The sequence below is a fragment of the Rhinolophus ferrumequinum genome, chromosome 18 (assembly GCF_004115265.2).
Source record: "Rhinolophus ferrumequinum isolate MPI-CBG mRhiFer1 chromosome 18, mRhiFer1_v1.p, whole genome shotgun sequence".
In the NCBI taxonomy this organism is placed as follows: Eukaryota; Metazoa; Chordata; class Mammalia; order Chiroptera; family Rhinolophidae; genus Rhinolophus; species Rhinolophus ferrumequinum.
In genome coordinates this window covers 19,715,566-19,733,145 of record NC_046301.1, presented here as the reverse complement: position 1 = coordinate 19,733,145, position 17,580 = coordinate 19,715,566, and the positions used below count along the sequence as shown (strand labels likewise).

The 17,580-nt window shown below is 36.5% G+C and overlaps 1 protein-coding gene across 1 annotated transcript in view; it reads left to right on the top strand.

Moving 5' to 3' along the window:
* TTC29 (tetratricopeptide repeat domain 29) overlaps positions 1-17,580 on the top strand; it is a 176,135-nt gene that overhangs the window by 81,681 nt on the left and 76,874 nt on the right. Inside the window, exon 8 of the mRNA XM_033134605.1 lies at positions 12,342-12,433. Within this exon, the coding sequence (XP_032990496.1) occupies positions 12,342-12,433 (92 nt within the window). The remainder of the gene's footprint in view (positions 1-12,341; positions 12,434-17,580) is intronic.

The following is a 17,580-nucleotide window of genomic DNA, read 5'->3' as shown; positions in this document are numbered from 1 at the left end:
AGAAACTTGCTCGCACAGCCTAATATGAAAGCATTACACCGTGGGTCTAAATTAGGGTTTACCGAGGTTACGAGAATAATGGCCTATGGTGGAGAGGACATCAAATTGTGTAGAAAGAATATGCTCAAAATGTTTTTCAAGGCATTCATGGATTTCTGAGCAGGGAGGACCAAAATGAAATTTTATTGAAGCTTGCCTTAAATGAGGAAGAAATCTAGTGAAAGGGATTATGAATAGATGCTGGCTTTACTGCCAGGATAAAGACAAGTCTCCCAGTGGTGATTGGTTCGTGAAGAAATACAGAAATTATCACAGTATCAGTGTTTATTAAAACCCTCTAGGTAGCCACTCACTAACATAAAACACTCCTTGAATTTTTTTTTTTTTTTTTTTTTTTTTTTTTTTGTGTCTGGTGGAGCCAGAAGCTATTTTGTTCAAAGTGATCAAATGGAAGAAGGTTGATAAGTGGCCACTTTGGAGAAAGCTGAGGCACTTGGTTTGTCACCGAGCTAGTGACTTTTCATTGCTTATTTCTCTGTCCTAATGTGTTACTTGTGAAGGTAGAAACTGTATTTGTCTCTCATCATTCTCGTTTAAAAGAAAGAGAAAAAAATGTTTTCTATTTCCTCCATGGATAGAAAGAATTATTCCTCAAGATACCATGACTGATGAACATAATTTCTCGCCTCTGATTGGCCTGTCTTCACTGAGCACAGTGACCACATGCACTTGTCATGGGCAGAATTTATTTATCTGAGAATGGGACTAGATGAAACAAGGACACGTGTAGCTAGAGGTTCTTATCTCCTTTGGAAATGTCATTTAATTCCTCCTTTAGAAATGTGGCTTGTGTTCTCATACTTGAACTCTCCAGGACTGGCTGTTAACTGAAAATGTTTGCATACTTTCCATTTACCATAGTTATAAAGTGCCATTTTTTCCCTCTATCAAATGATTTATAATACGAAGCATTAATATAATATAATACAATGTAATATACTGTACTTTATATTATGTAAATCATATATATTAATATTATATAATAATTTATATAAGAGATTGTTTTCTTGAAGCCAATTAAATAGTTGTGTGTGTATATATATATATATATATATATATCAAATAATTATTATATTATATAATACAAGAGCTCATTACATCCACACTGATGTTTCAGCAGGTACTTTACTACCAGTACTTTCCAAGGGCTCTACCATATTCTTTCAACAATACTCACCATTAACATAAGACTAGGAGCTGGGGGTATAATAGAGAACAAAACATACGGTTCCTGTCCTCGTGGCACTTATGATCTAATTGGAGAGAGACAAATACCAATAAGTAGATACATATAACGCTGTGGTGAGTGCTGGACTAGCACAAAGTGTATGTGTGTGTGTGTGTGTGTGTGTGTGTGTGTGCAAGCACTGGATGTGTCGGTGTGAAATTAGAAAAAGTGCAGGCAGAGGGATGTGGACATGGAGATTACTGAGCCCATTTCTGAGAGTGAAAGGTCTCTATGGCTGGAGTGAAGTTCCCAGAGTCCTGCACATTCCAGCAAGACTAGGTGTTGACATTTCTGCACTGGTAATGTGAGTGACAATACATGTTTGGTCAAATTAGATTTGACTGTCACTTCATTTGATTCAGTTTGCCACCACTGTCTTTGGTCTCCATAAATAATGGAGAACTGAAATCCTGGGTAATGTTATCATAGGTATAATGGAATTATTTGTCACCCTCACTTTTCATCCTCACATAAACATAACCAAGCGGAGATTGAGATTTTTTTAGTTTGAAAAAATACACAAATTTTATGCCCTCAAATATTTTCTGACAATGACATCTTTAATTGTTTTATATAAGCAGTGTCTGCTGGCCTATAGCCGCGGAATCAACCTGTATTGTCTCTCACTGATAAACATGAATGGGGAAAAGACTTGAAGTTATTTACTTGCCACTTCAGCTCTAGAGAGTGCTTTTATCTCTCAGAACTTCTTTTTATTCTTTGGCTGTAAGAAGGAGATTCATTCAGATCAACCCACATAAGGGAATTGCTTGTAAAGATTCCCGTGGCAGTGAGAGAGACCCTCTCCCAATAAACCCCAGGATCAGCAGACAGTTGGGCCTCATGGACTGAAAGATTCTTGGGAACTGGAGGACTCCTGCAAGACGAAGGGGCTGAGTTTTCTTATTATCCCCTCAGCAGCAGCCGTCAGTTTGATTCACTTTATTGGCATGAGTCAATCATCTCTTGGTATCCATATTTATCTTTGACTCCCTTCTCACTTCTGCCATTACTAACTGCTCAATGGGTCTGAATTACCTAAAAGAACATGATTGCACTAACTAATCACTATCATCTTCCATTGAACAGAACTTTTTGTATGAGGCCACCTCACACATTACTGGACTGACTTTGTTTTGGTCCAGGGCCTCTTAGCAAAATATAAAACAAAGTCCCCAGTGGATTTCCCCAGGAGAAGATTAAGGGAAGGGAAATTTTCTTTTCAAGGAGCTATAAATATAACTCGCACCATGATTGGGCTATGCAGGATAAATATTTCCACGCTTTAGGATTTACAGTATAGAAAAATAACAATTGAGAATTAGAATGAAGATTTTTCATAAATACATCCCGTATTAACATAGTGCAAAACTATAATGACCAATTTAGGGAATGGCAGTTTTGAGTAATATGTTCCAATTTACTATTGGGGAAACTTATTTTTGGACTGTAAGTGGAATCCTAACTCATAATTTTTGGGATTGAGAGTCATCTGTATATTAGATACACAGAGAGAAAGTTTTAGGTGAGAGAACATTCTTGGAAAGTTTTTTTTTTTTTAATTTTATTTTTTAAATTTATTGGGGTGACAATTGTTAGTAAAATTACATAGATTTCAGGTGTGCAATTCTGTATCACATCATCCATAAATTACACTGTGTGCTCAACACCCAGAGTCAGTTCCCCTTCCATCACCATATATTTGATCCCCCTTACCCTCATCTCCCACCCCCCAACCCCCTTACCCTCTGGTAACCACTAAATTACGTTCCCCAGATTAATTTTCAAACCCATGGCCATCCTGTGGTCACCGACTGCCCTCCAATCTCCTCACCCTCCCCCCCACCCCACCCCTCCCGCCCATCTAGCAACCCTCAGTTTTTCCTCTTTGTCTCTTGGAAAGTTTTTGAGATGTATTTCTATCCTTATAGCTTTTGAGAATACAGTATAAACTTCTAGCTTTGAGAGATTAAATAACAACTCTAATTCAGTTTATGAAATTTAAGGATAGCCTTGAATTTTTATCAACTTCTTAAAAATTTCAAACTATAAAAGAAAAATGTGCCTATTTTGCAGAGCACTGAACATCACATTTGTAACAATTGCTATTTAATGAACCAAAAGCATTGTAGATTCAGGTCTCCTTGCTGTCACTTATTCTATTATAGAGACTTTTCTTTAAAAAGGAGTTCATTAAGATGATACAAAATTTTTCAAATGAGGGTAAGCATGAAAATTAAATTTCAATTGAATGAAATGGCTCATCAATTAAACTTTTTTTATTTCAGGTGTATAAAACAATAAAAAAAATTTAAACATAAAATAAATTTATCAGGATTTTAAAGACAAAGGTACACGATTGAATACAATTATGGCATGTCTTAAATTACTAAATATATCAATGTAGAGTCCTAAAAATCAAAGTCATATTTTTGAGAAGGAGAATTCTAGATCATTTGGTCCCACCCCATTATCTTCCAGACTTGGAAACTAGAGCTCAAGGTAACCAAGTGACCTGTCCGAGATCACACCCTGAGCTCATGGCAGAAGAGAAACTAGGACTCCTGTGTTTTCACACCCAGTCCTTTCTGCACTAGACCATACGGCCTTCACTTTATGTGTTGGGTGACAGAAACACTGTGTAACAGATAGTCCAAACGATGAGTAATGCATTTCAGAAAGAAAGACTACATACTCCAAATGATCAATATAAATAAGTATGGCTAGACCACTCGTAATTTAAGAATACAGTTTTAACAGGATGCAAAATACTTAACTACTCCTGTGTATTATAGTTTACAGAGCTGCAGACTTGATCGTTCTCAGTGTTCATTCCATAGAACCTATTTGTAGAAAAGGATTACTGTATTTATTTCATGTCAGATACTACGCGGATGACCTTGCAGAAAGTGTGTAAGAGCCTTTAAGTGATGTGAGACCAGTTGTGTGTACCCCATTTTCGTCATCTTCCTATTGCCGGCCCCAGTGAAATGCTCTGAATGCTGTTGCTGCCCAGTCTGCTCCTCAGCCTGTTACTGCCGTGCTTGTCAGAAATCATTAGCCATTGATTTCTTTGACTAATGTTGCACTTGATTGTCTGAACCATGTTCAGACACTGTAAATGAGGCAGAAACATCCTTTCTGCTCACCAACTGTGAAATGGCTAAAGGGGGTTAGATTGCCAGGAATCAGAATAAATGTATTTCCGATAAGACTTGACAATGATTTCAAGCTCAAGATGGCAACTTGATTTTTTTTTTATTTCTGTACTTATTACACAAGAATAAATCTGCATCATTGGCTTTTTCTCCTCAAAGTAATGCACTGTATTGAGCCCAGTGCCAAGCTTTCATTATCAAATGGCGCAATTTGGAGTTTGTGTAGGAGATGTGTAACAAAATGTTAGTTGTGCTGCCTTTTTATGGTGAGCAAGGAAGAAAGAGGTTTTAAAAAAATGCACCCTAGGCAATGGACTCATAACTTTTTATTTACAGACAAATCCAGTAGATGCCCCTTTATGGATTTACAGACATACTTTGGTCCAGGTGGGTGCATTTAAACTCTCCTAGAACTCCTAGACTTGTAGGCAAAACTAGAAATAAAATGTTTAAATGTAGCTAAATGGTCGGGGTTTCATTCTCACTTGGTTCAGGGCATCCTGGATGCCTCTTAGAAGTCTGGGGGCTTTGAGGAAGGAAAGCAGCCATCTTTCAGGATTGGAAGAAGAACTGTCTCATGGAAAAGGGACACACTTAGCTGTGTTGTCCCACAAAACACAGCCTTGACCAGCAGGCAGAAGTTACAGATTTTGCCTCACCATAACCAATAGTTTTCTCACATGTCTCCAGTGATTGAGTGGCTAGCCTCCCAAGGAGATAGTGTCCAATCATGAATATTGGTCAAGTGAAGGCTAGATCAGCGTTTCTCAATAAAAGCACTATTTACATTTGCAGCTGGATAATTCTTTGTGATGGGGACTATCGTGTGAATTTTAAAGTATTGACCAGCATCTCTGACTTCTACTCACTAGATGCCACTAGCACCTCTCTGAATTATGACAACCTGATATATCATTACCAAATATCCCCTATGGAGCAAAGTCTCCCCCATTTGAGAACCAATAGGTTAGATATGTACTTGGGAAAATGAAGCATTGCTTCATTCAGATCCTTAGTAAGGACTTTTATTTTTTTAATAAAATTAAAAATATTTTTATTTTCACCATAGGTACTTTCCATCTGTACCCTTATTTAGCTAGTAAAAGTGTCTTAAACATAACTGTGTTTCAGACTTCTGTAGGAAAGTAGTTTGTGTTGGGGAGGATGGACAGATAGAGATGCACACACACTCAGATAAACGTCAGACTTATTATTCTTTACCTTTTAATTTTTAGTAAGATTTATAAAAAATAAATTATGCAATTTTGGCAGATAGCTCAGAATCAGGGCTCATTTTGTGAATATTCGACCTGTACAATCACAGAGCACTCTACATTTAGAAGGACCTTGGTAGATACTTATAAATACCTCATCTTATTGGCACCTTATAACATCCCTTCAAGGTAGCCTTTATTCATTTCCATTTGATACCTAAGGAAATAAACTCAGAAGCATTAAGTCACTTGACACATGTCACTCAGCTCACTAGTAGACCTGCCTGACTCCAAATCCTACGATATTTGGAGAAAATTTGAACACCCAGAGGGAAATTTGATTAACTATCCCATAAGACTCTTCCAAAGCCTGGTCTATGCCCTCAGAGTAGGAGTCCCTACTGATTTCAAATATTGAATTAACTAAGAAAGAGAGCAGTGGGGGAGAGTGGTAAGTAGAGAAAGGAATGTACTGTATATAGAAAAATATACCAAATATATGAAATAAAGGTAGGATTAGAGTTCATTGAAATATTTTCAAAATTACAAAATTTCCATCTCCAAAGGACTGCATGATAGAATTTATTTTATATGGTAGTTTCTATGACTTGTTTTTCCTACAGAAACTATGGTGGTTAGGGTTACCAGCCAGAGCACAGAGGCCCTCGTACACTTCATGTCACTCACTGATCAGTATGTTTGAGTTGTGCACGCTCCATTCTATGCCAGAAGCAGAAAGAAAGTATTTCTTCTCCTTCCCCAGGCATGGGAATAACTCTGTATAAAATTTTGAAAACTTGGAATAATAGGAAATAAGGCAGCCAATTGCACCATCTTGAAAGTGGCATATTTTAACCAAACACGTTGAGCTGCCTAGAAAATAGAAAGACAAAAACTGAATTTACAAAGTCCTGTAAAAGACTACTTTTGTGTATATATACACAATTAAATACTATTCTGCCATAAGAAAAGATGAAATAGTGCCATTTGCGACAACATGGTGGATCTTGAGATTATCAAGCTGAGTGAAATAAGTCAGACAGAAAAAGTCAGGAACCATATGGTATGTAAAACTTAAAAGAACAAAAGAACAAGACAAACAAATGAAGAAACAAAAACTGATAGACACAGACAATAGTTTAGTGATTACCAGCGGGGAAGGGGGGAGGGGGTTGGTAGATGAGGGTAAAAGGGGTCAAATATATGGTGATGGAAGGAGAACTGACTCTGGGTGGTGCACACAACATGATATATAGATGATGTATTACAGAATTGTACACTTGAAACCTGTGTAACTTTACTAACAATTGTCATCCCAATAAACTTTAATTGAGGGGGAAAAAAAATTTACCTGCATGTAGAATGAAGGGATGAAAGTGAATGGCCTGCCTTGCCTTTGAAACAATAATCAAATTCTTTCTTTATAATCTAGAAGAGAAATATCAGCTTGAAAGTTTGTCACTTAATATCTCTAAAAACTTAGATTGCTCAGTCCATGTTACCAGACAAAACATTCTATGCCAGAACTTTAAAACAAGTTTTTATACTGGACATCGTTGCATCCATGTACCCCAGTAAAGCCTTTTTTTCTCATTGTAGCACTCATTCCTGTCTCCAATCCTTTGCTCAAGCTGCCTCCTCACTACTGACCCAATTCGTATCATTCCTTTCAAATTCAGATTTTCTTTTAATGAGACTTTCCTACCTGTATTTTCTTCATTGTTCTTATGAGTATCGGAAATTCGCTCATTAACTGATTTAATTACAGACGGTCTCCCCATCATCTAAATACAGTGTAGACTGTGTGGAGGGCAGAGATTTTGCATTATTCGCGGCCGGCCGTATGCCTTGCACCGAGAGCAAGGCTTGGCCCACAGATCGCACTCAGTATTTAACGTCTTTGGGCTAAATTTTTAGCCCTTTACACAGACTTACAGCACTGTATAATTTCAATATCTTTTTGCCTTAGACAGCAAGGTCTTTGAGAACAGGGATAAATGTACATACATATATAATATATATATATTTGAATTGAAATTATATATGTATTTTACATATATATAATTTTATCCTGCGGTTACATCTAATTATCTAATGATATGTACTGGAGGAGTTTTTTGCATAATACATTGGTTCTGAAGGTTGAGAAATTATTCTGCCACACACTATCTGAATTGTTTCATTTAGTATAGTTAGACTGCATAAAACACCACAGAAGACATGACTGGGGGCTGGCAAGCATCTCCTTTTCAAAGCTACAGCTTCTTCTAGAAGAGCTAGTGATCTTTGAGTCATTCATCCCTAAGTTTGAATTAGTTTAATCAAATGCGGTTCTATCACTTAGTAGAAGAAATTTCCCTGAGAAGATAACAAACAATTCGGTCGGGGAGGAGTTCCAAAAGGAAGGAGGGAAGATGCCAAATTTTTGGAATTTTCCCCAAGGACAACCTTTCTTTCACCCAAAGATATTTTTCCTCTGTCATGCTCTTCTTTCTATTCTGAGCACCAAATGTATTAAAAAAGAACCAAGAATGCATGAGGGGTCATTGTAGTGTTAGAACTTTTCTACATCTTGACTATGGTGGTGGTTACATAGATATATACATGTGGTAAAATAGCCGAAAAGTCACACACACACACACACACACACACACACACGTACATAAAACTGGTGGAATCTAATAAGGTGGGTGGATGCCATCAGCCTCAGTTTCCTGATTGTGATGTTGTACTATAGTTATGCAAGATGTTACCACTGGGGAGAGCTGAGTAAAGGATATATCAGGGTTTTCTGTGTTACTTCTCACATTGCATGTGACTCTACAATTATCTTAAAATAAAATATTTTTCAAACAAATGAACTTGGACAGTATTTTCTTATAACAACTATCTTGGCAGAGGGGAGGGGAGACGATTCCATCTAATTTGGAAAAGTTAGGCCAGGAGTGACAGTCAACAGAGTGGTTTAAAGTAAGTTTCAGTTGTGAAAGCAAATATAAAGGCTGTGATTGCTGGGATTTTTTTTTGTTTTAATGTTGTCTAAAATAAAGGGATTGTAAGAGAGTAATTGAAGTGGAGCAAGGAATGTGAAATAGAGGAATTCAAAAAGGGGGGGTGTCAATATCAAATAGTTCTTTTTCTTCCAAAGGGTTGGAGCTTCCAAAGGGTTCCAAAGAAACCTCATGAGTGGAAATTGTAAGCATACAAAGGAAAGAAAGCATTTCGTTTGATATTATAAGACTTACTACCTTTGTCTTGTGTTCCCCCCATCCTAACAGTGCCAAAGCTCTGTGTGTGTGTGTGTGTGTGTGTGTGTGTGTGTGTCCGTGTCCGACTCACTTGGTTGACAGGTGACAATCTTGACTTAAATCCAATGCTCTCTTGAAGGTTACTGCAGCAAGAGAAATTAATGATCCTTAAAATTTGATTTTACAGTATACAATTCCTCAAAGGATGTGTAGCATATTGCCAGCATTATTCTTTTGCTCATTCTCTATGCTTTTTCGCATTTTTATGCTAAGTATTCCATTAATTTTGCTTTTAGGTGACCAATAGAAATGATCTCACTTTAAGACATTGGATTTTATTTGAAAATGTCTTTTCAAGTAAATAAATTTCATTCTAGTAAGAAGATAAAGTCCATTGCCTTTAAAATTTCTAGCGAAATAGTTTTCAAACGTTAGTCACTGAAATTTTTGGAGCAATTCGGTAGAGTGGCCCTGTTGCACTCAGTCCTCAGTAGGTGTGTGAACTGACTTCTCCAACTTTGGTAGCTTTGTTATCACACACAGTTTGGGGGTACCTTGAAATTTACATGGTAGGATGCTTAGTCAGTGTTTTCCACTGCCCCTTGACAAAGGTTGATTAGGTTCATTGCCCATAAAATTTAAAGATATATAATGAATATTCAGCTTATCAAAATATTTTGCACCTGAGATTCTTTATTCTCTCATTCTGTTTGTGACGATAGATTTCAACCTTCTAGATCCTGGATTTGCATCTAACAAATTGCATCAAGTACAGTGGATCTCGCAGATTTCCTCACTGTGTTTGCTCACTTGGAGTATTCTTTGTAAAAATAGTTCCAATCTCTTTCTAAGGGTTCTAGTTGATCAATAGTTATTAATTTTTAAATTATACCTGCTGACTTCAAGTAGCAAGTAAGTTAGCTTACTATAAGATCAATATAAAAACATCTTTATTTCCTACAGAATTCATAATCTCACATTTTATGTTTTGTTTTGTTTTGTTTTGTTTTGCAATGCCCTTCCTACTCTCCTCAGGTTGAGCTACACAATTCACCAACCTGCTGGATTATGCCGTGTATGTGTGCTCCTTATGATTTCACCTGTCTAGTTTCCTCTCTCCCACTAGTGCTCACATTCCTGAGGAACAGAGGCCCTGTCCTTGATTTAGACAAGTTCTTCTACTGCACTTATCATGGTCCTCAACACAGATTGCATGTAATTGACTGTTTCCCCGTTGGACCAATAATGACCTCTATTCTTCCTACTGCCTATGTATTTCCTATTTGTAAGTCACGTGTTTAGGGTGATATAGGAAGTCTCTGAAGCCACTAATGAAATGTGTCGTTGTTACTGTGAGGAGGGACCCTTCCACCAGGAGCCCTTCACTGATGGCTGATTAACAGATTCCCAAAGCCTCTCTGTCCTGAGGTCTATATTATCTCATATTTTCACTTCTGAGGAAATTGAATTCAGTGAGCTTTCCTGGCTCACTGAATTTGTAGGGCATGAAAGAATTGGGACTTGAAACCAAGTCTTATTACTCTAAGGTTAGTGTTCATGCCAATAGACCACATCTGGCTCCATGAGGAAGCGTCTGTAGAATCAAGTCTGTAGCCAAAACCAAACCCCCGACTGAGCTGGTTTTTGCCCCTGTTGCGCCCTGAAAGCATGACACACTGGTGTGCAATAGGAGCCATCAACTCAAAGTATCTTCCTGTAATTTCTTGGGCACCTACCCTCTTCTCCTTGAGCTGAAGAGTCACATCTCGCAGATACAATTGGGTACCCCCACGGTACTGTACTGCTTCCGGGTCCACGCCGGCCAGGAGGCAGGGGCAGTGGTGCAGTCAGCACACTGTAAGCCCTGGAGAAACCTCTCTTCAGTCCTTGCTGATTCATACAATTGCATCAGTCCGTACTCTGTACACTAGACTGTACATGACTTAAGGGTCACAAGCATGTTCTCTTCCATTTCAGATGTTCTAAGGTCTAATGTAGCACCTGGCTCACAGTAACAATATTTGCTAAATAAACGAACTATTTTTGGCACAAAATATAAAATTCAATCTTAATGATCTAGAATGTCATATAAAGATATATGGACCAAAAAACGCACTAGAAAATCTCTTCCGACATTTTGATATTTGGATTCAAAAATGTGTCTTATAAATTCCCACCACTCAAGGATTCTGCCCCTTAACTCAGAAATGTCCATGCCAAGTCATATCTAACCACATCTAGCTTTTGTCAATTGTACAAGACAGAGTGAGAAGAATATCTTCATGTTTATACAAAGCTTATTAAAAGGCTTAAAATAAGAATGAAAAAAATGACCTTTGCATGTTTAGGGGAAATTAAAACACTGGGTCAATATGTATCAGTAAGTAAGTTTTAATATTAGCATACGCCAAGCACTCACTTGGAAACTGCATGAAACCCAAATTTTATGAGGTATCACGATAGCCTTATTGAGATTATATCCCAAATATTAATTTTAAGAAAGTAAAGATGCGTATCAGCACTGCCTCTAATACTTGAGCCTCTCAGCCGCCCTACTCAGGCCGTAGCATACAGCGAGTATTTATCTCCTCCCTCACACTGAGTCTCTCCCAACTCTGTCAAATGGCTTTCACTAATTCTTTCTTAGAAAATGTGCAGAGGATTTCCACAGAGGTCTTTGGAGATTTCCTGTGTCCTCATGTGTGTAATAGGTCCAGTAACAATAAAGGAAGAAGAAAAAGTGGGGATTTTGTTTTACGTATTTCCCTCCTCCTGGCCATTCAGTCATTGAAAGGAAAAAAGAATAAAAAAGGAAATTATACTATCCAGACGACGTCAGTGTTAAATTAATATCATACATTTGGCTGTGACAGCCATAATCTTTTGATTATTGAATAGATTGCTGGTAATGAAGTACATTTGCAAGAAATATTTTTAGTGTATACTGAATACATGTACAAACTGTGAGATATGCATCGAATAAAATGATGGATTTAGAAATTGCCTGGCACCTAAATTCATGCCTTTCAAACAGCTATTTATCGAAAGAAAAGTGATATTTAAGCCACCGGGTAGAGTATTATAATCTGCCTTATATTACCTTTGATAATAGTCCCATATTTTAAAATAATGTTGCTCAAGCCATTCAATTTATTTATTCACACCTAAGTTATCTAAATTGGAAGATTTTGGATCGTGCAGGAAAAGAGTTATTTTCACAAAAGTAAGACCTCACTGTCATGGCCTAAAGAGGTTGCTGTGAAACAAGTGACACTATAGATAAAAATAAACCAAAGCATGAATTTTTAATAAACAAAAAAATGTTTTGTGGAGATCTTAACTCCTATTAATTTTGAATCTTTTCTGTTCTGAAATGAAACATCAGTGTATCTGGCTGTGCTGTATGTTTCATGTGTGTTTCTCTTCCTGATAGGTCCTTAACACTTACAGTGAAATCTCTACAGACCTGGATGATGAGCTCGGCCTGGGGAGAGCCTATGAAGCCATCGCCAAAGTCCTGCAGAGGTAAGTTAGCCCATCCTTGTCTTCCTGTCACTGTGAATGTACTCAGCTGTGAAAGACTGAAATTGTTTGAGGCCTGTCGCTTTCCATTACTGTCTGCTTCAATTTTAAGCAGTGCCCTTCTTAAGTGACCCTTTCATCGTAAGTTATTTTAAACCAATGTGGTATTTTAAACTCTGCACCTCAACTCTTCTTTGTCTGTTCCTCCTTTGCATTATTTTATTTTTGATTTTCTGTAAGTTTTGTGATGACCTTGCATGAAAGGTGAAAATCAGGTCATATCTCACAGGTTAAAAAAGCAGACAGCACAGAAATATATAGTGTGCTTCATTAACTGTGGCTCACCATAACCGTTCCAGATCTCTTCTTGGAGGAAAGTTTCCATTGATGCTTCAGTCATGCTTCTTCCATTAAGACACCTTTCCTTTTAGTGTATCTGGATAAACAATTGGGTACAAAGACAGTATTCCTAACATTTCATTTAAAACAGCATTTAACAAAAGTGTACATGAACAACTTCTGACACAAATTTTCCCATGGAAAATATGTGATTGGCCCTTCACTCATTGATTTTATTGTGATCGTTGTACACTCCATTTAATCATTGAATTATACAGTAGCATTATCATTGTAATTTAAGCCAAAATAGACTAAGAATAAGAAAAGTTACCAAAGTTAAGACCGTAGTTTTTGGTATGTCATCTTATATGCAAGATACATCTTTTTAATAGTGCAAGTAATTATAAAAATAGAATATTTTAATAAGAAAGTTTAATAAGAAAGTTTACTCAAGGAAGACAGGACCACATGAGTGTTGTGGTCCCTTCAAACGAAGATTGGTAACTGGCCCTTGGAAGATCAGCCCAACTGATCCAAATAACAACTGGAAAGAAGCAGATGATGTTTGAACACAAAGAAGAGATTCATAAGTATTCAATTTAATGTCTGTTTGGAACCCACCAACGCTGTGTCCTTTTCTCCAGCTCATTTTGATTATTAAATTATTTTACCCTGCTGTCAGCACTGCCCTGAATCAGTAGAAAATGGTTGGATTATTTGTCTTGCTTTGTAGTAGAATACCTGGCCCAAGCCTGTACAGCTAAATGAATGCATCCCTTGACATGTTTATAAAATAGTTTTTACAACATAACATTTTGTCCCAACATAAGTAAAGAGACAAAACTCCAGGGAAATATATTTTCTTTTACAAACATATATTGCGTACTTACTATGTCACAGGACAAGTGTTAGAATGCCCTGCTAGTTAATGATTGTCTTTATTTTTTAAATTTCTGGAAACATGAGCTTATCTTAAAATAATTCTCACCTGTTACACTGATGTCTCATGTGGAATAGTTTAGTCTCTGCTCCAAGACTTGATTTCCTGATCTATACAGTAAAAGCTAAGGGAAGCTGAACAATTAACTGATAAATATTGGCAATAACAATAGCAGACAATCTAATGTTTCAACTTAGCTGCCTATTATTTGGGGTTTCAGTGTGGAGATGAATACAGCTGTATTTGATATATCATGACGTAGGGTATGGTTTTGGTAGGAATGGGCACAATTGTAACCCAACACTCTAGTAACTGCCTTGGATCAAACATATAATAGGCAAGAATATTTATCCCCATCTCACCTGTATGCCATATGAAACAAATTCCACTTCTAAGAAATCCCATCTACTAAAGTACCAGTGAAACCGTCAGTGATTTGTACGGTGGACATGGGTTCTTAATTTTATAAAGAACTTTTTATGCAAAGCACAAAAAGTATAGGAGATGCTTCTTTTGAGGTCATGGGGGAAAGTGTCCCAATGCCACAGCAAGCTTTCCAGTCCAAGTCTGCCATTTTGCAGCATTGTTGGTGGTCATTTTTAGAAAATTTCTCTCCAAGGGCTTGGTTTTCTTTGTTACATGCATCCACGCACATATACAACATACACAAATGTATATCCCTTTCATAGTCTTAAACTGCTCAGACTCAGATTAGCAGCAGCGTGCAAGAAGTGGAACACGACCAAAACAGAGGAAATTATGCTGGTGGCGGCTGAAAATATATTCAGCAGCATATGAAGTTTAGCATCACCTCTCAATCTCTTTTGCCCTGTACAATTGCACAAGTTTCACTAATGGTAGCCCTATCTCTATAAACATAGTTTGTCTCTTTAAAGGAAATGGAGGAGGAACGCCATGTCAAGGCCCTCAGCTGAGCATGCATGAAAGATGAATAAGCTTTAAGGCCTGGAAGCTTCTAAAATAAGAATTTATACTGTGGCTTCAATTGAAAAACACACCACAATCCCTCAAGACTGAGCACTTGATAATACATAGTCGCTCATTGGTAATGCTAGACCTATCCCTAGCATTAGAATTATTGATGAAGGTTTTAATAGTGAACAGAGTTTGTTATTTTTGCTGTTGGTCTGAGTAGTATTAAGCAGCATAACAGAAAATAAGCATTTACGATGTCTTTTATTTTTCAACTTGGAATGCTAGTGAAAAAATTAATTGATATTCTCAAATAATAGCAATTGCCTATGACTCGGCTATGAAAGCCAGAATTATAGTCTGTAAAACAAAGAGAGAGTGAGTTGAGAAATTACCAAGTAAATATGATTGTTACATGTAGACAGACGATTTGAGTAAATACAAATGAGGGGGAAACCCTCAATATTCCTTACAACATCCTTTTGGCCTCATTTACCGAAATAGTTCATTTATCAAAATGCCACAACTTTCCAACACAATCAGGATGACTTTTTTAAAGAATGTGGGGGTAGGAATCACAAAAAGAAGAGTCGTTCAAAACACATTGGTCACAATTAGCCTGGGTTTATTCCCTACCAAGTATACATTTTCTTACAAACTCGGGTTAAATTATTTCCTAGAAAACTTTCCACAGTGGATATCTTCAAATCAATCAGCACAAAGTTGCAAGTGTGAAAATTACCTTTCTGTTATAGCTGAAAATTAATTTCTTCTTGCTTGAGAGAAATGACATGCCCTAGTAATTTTCATATATTCCTTAAAATGGAACACCCAGGCTTTGACGCGAGATTTCCTAAAAATGACGCCCCAAAAAATACATGAAAACATTTCTATTAATTCATGAAATTAAGAATAGCTTTTTACATTTTCTCCTGTCACTGATTCCATTTGCCTTATTACTTTCATCTGTGGCTCACGAACTTGGTGGCACAATCAACAAACCCTTAGTGGCTATTTCATCTCTGCTCTATTTGATTTCTTCTCTCTGAGTAAATGATTAAGTTTTCATGCATTGGTTCAACCAAAATCTATGTTCACTCAACCACATCCTTTATTGATTACTTCTACTGCAAACAGTAGGCCAAGTGTGATATACATAATTGGACAGTTGTCAAGGGATGTGGGTGTTAACAGTCCTGTTTTCCCAGTTGGAAACTGGAATCACCTTGATACACAAATATTCTGCACTGTTTCATTCTCATTCTTTGGACCGAGGAGTCCTGTTCCTCAGAATATATGTTTTTAACTCTCTAAGGTCTGGTTGAATGAATTGAATGATTATACCATATAATATGCTGTTCAAGTTGCACCTGTGCACTGCATATAGAAAACTGGAATTAATATTTGTCTAACGTTTTAATCTTGTCCTTTAACTTATACAAATAATCTGTAGCTTTTCGGAGAGAAAATATTGGATTCTTTCCCTTCCAAGGAAAGATGGGCTTCTAAATCTAAATCTTTTAGATTTTTAAACTTGGAAATCCTTGAAGCAACATGTAATGTTTATATTTCAAATGCTGTATTAGCAGCATTGCCAGCTATAGGGCAGTATATTCATTGAGTAGAGCTTATAATTCATAATAGACATTTTCCATAGCATTATTTGTTACCATGAGTTCCAAATAATTTTAGATGTTTTTGAGATCCGTTGCTCCTTTGGGAGAAAAACAACTCGATTCACCCAACTGTAGTTTTATTTATACTGTTTTGTATTTCTTATTCACTGAACTTGTTTTGTTTGTTTGTTTATGTATGTTGTGATTTAACAATCCTCAGCAAGCCAAACTTAATCCAAAATATACTTCCATCAAAAATATATCAGCTTTTAGAAACATGAACATAAATAAACTTCAGCAAGCCCATTTTAGCTAAATAAAAATAATAATTTTTCCCTAAGGTTTTAAAGTGATATGCAAAGAAGTCCCTACTTTTTTTTCTTATGCCATCAATTTTTTCTTGAATATTACAATCCAAGAAAGAGCTTGGAAAGTCAACATCAATTTGGTAAAACATTTTTAGTCCTAGAAATTTACAAGTTTGCACAAAATTCTAAGTATTAATAGTATAATGTTTTATTTATTAATATTTTTATACTGTTGAGCTCTCTCAATACCATTTTAGTTATTCCCAAAACAAATATTTAAATTAAAGCAATGACTGCAGCTCTCATGGCACTTTGTTTCATATCTGATTTGCAATATTCCTCCAACAATTCATAATTTGGGGGAATTCAGCTATGCCTAAATGTGGAAGAAGATTGTTCATAATTTTGTTATGAAAAAGTGAGAACAGAATCCTAAAAAGCAATATTAACTCTGGGAATGTAAAATTCCATTCAATTTCTGATAGAGTATTCTTTTATCAATAAGAAAGGAAAAAAAGCATTTGATAGTACGAATACTCAAGTAAACAAGTGTTAGTTCTTTGACTCTGACCCCTAGAAAATGGACTCTGTACGTATCTGTCTTACAGAGTGTCTATTTAAGTTATCGTGTTTTATTTATTGCACGATGAAAGATGTTCAAAATTCATGCTTAGCCACATCAACTTTTCTTCTTCTCGGCTGTTGGTAGATAATATCAAGTAGAAAGCTGTGGGTGTGGTAGCTTTTTAGTTCACTGAGAGATAGTAATAATACTAGTTGTCATTTACTGACTTTTTACATGTGCCAGGCTATGCATATATGTCATTTTTCATCTCACAACACCTATGGCTATTTTTAAAATGAGGAAACTGAAGCTGAGAAAGAGTGCAGATGGATACAAAGTTATTCATCTAAGAGGCCAACCTGGGATTTAAGTCTAGATCTTTCTAATATCCACCATAGCTCACTGTGACTTGAAAGCAACCTAACTTATTTTTACAAACAAACCACAGC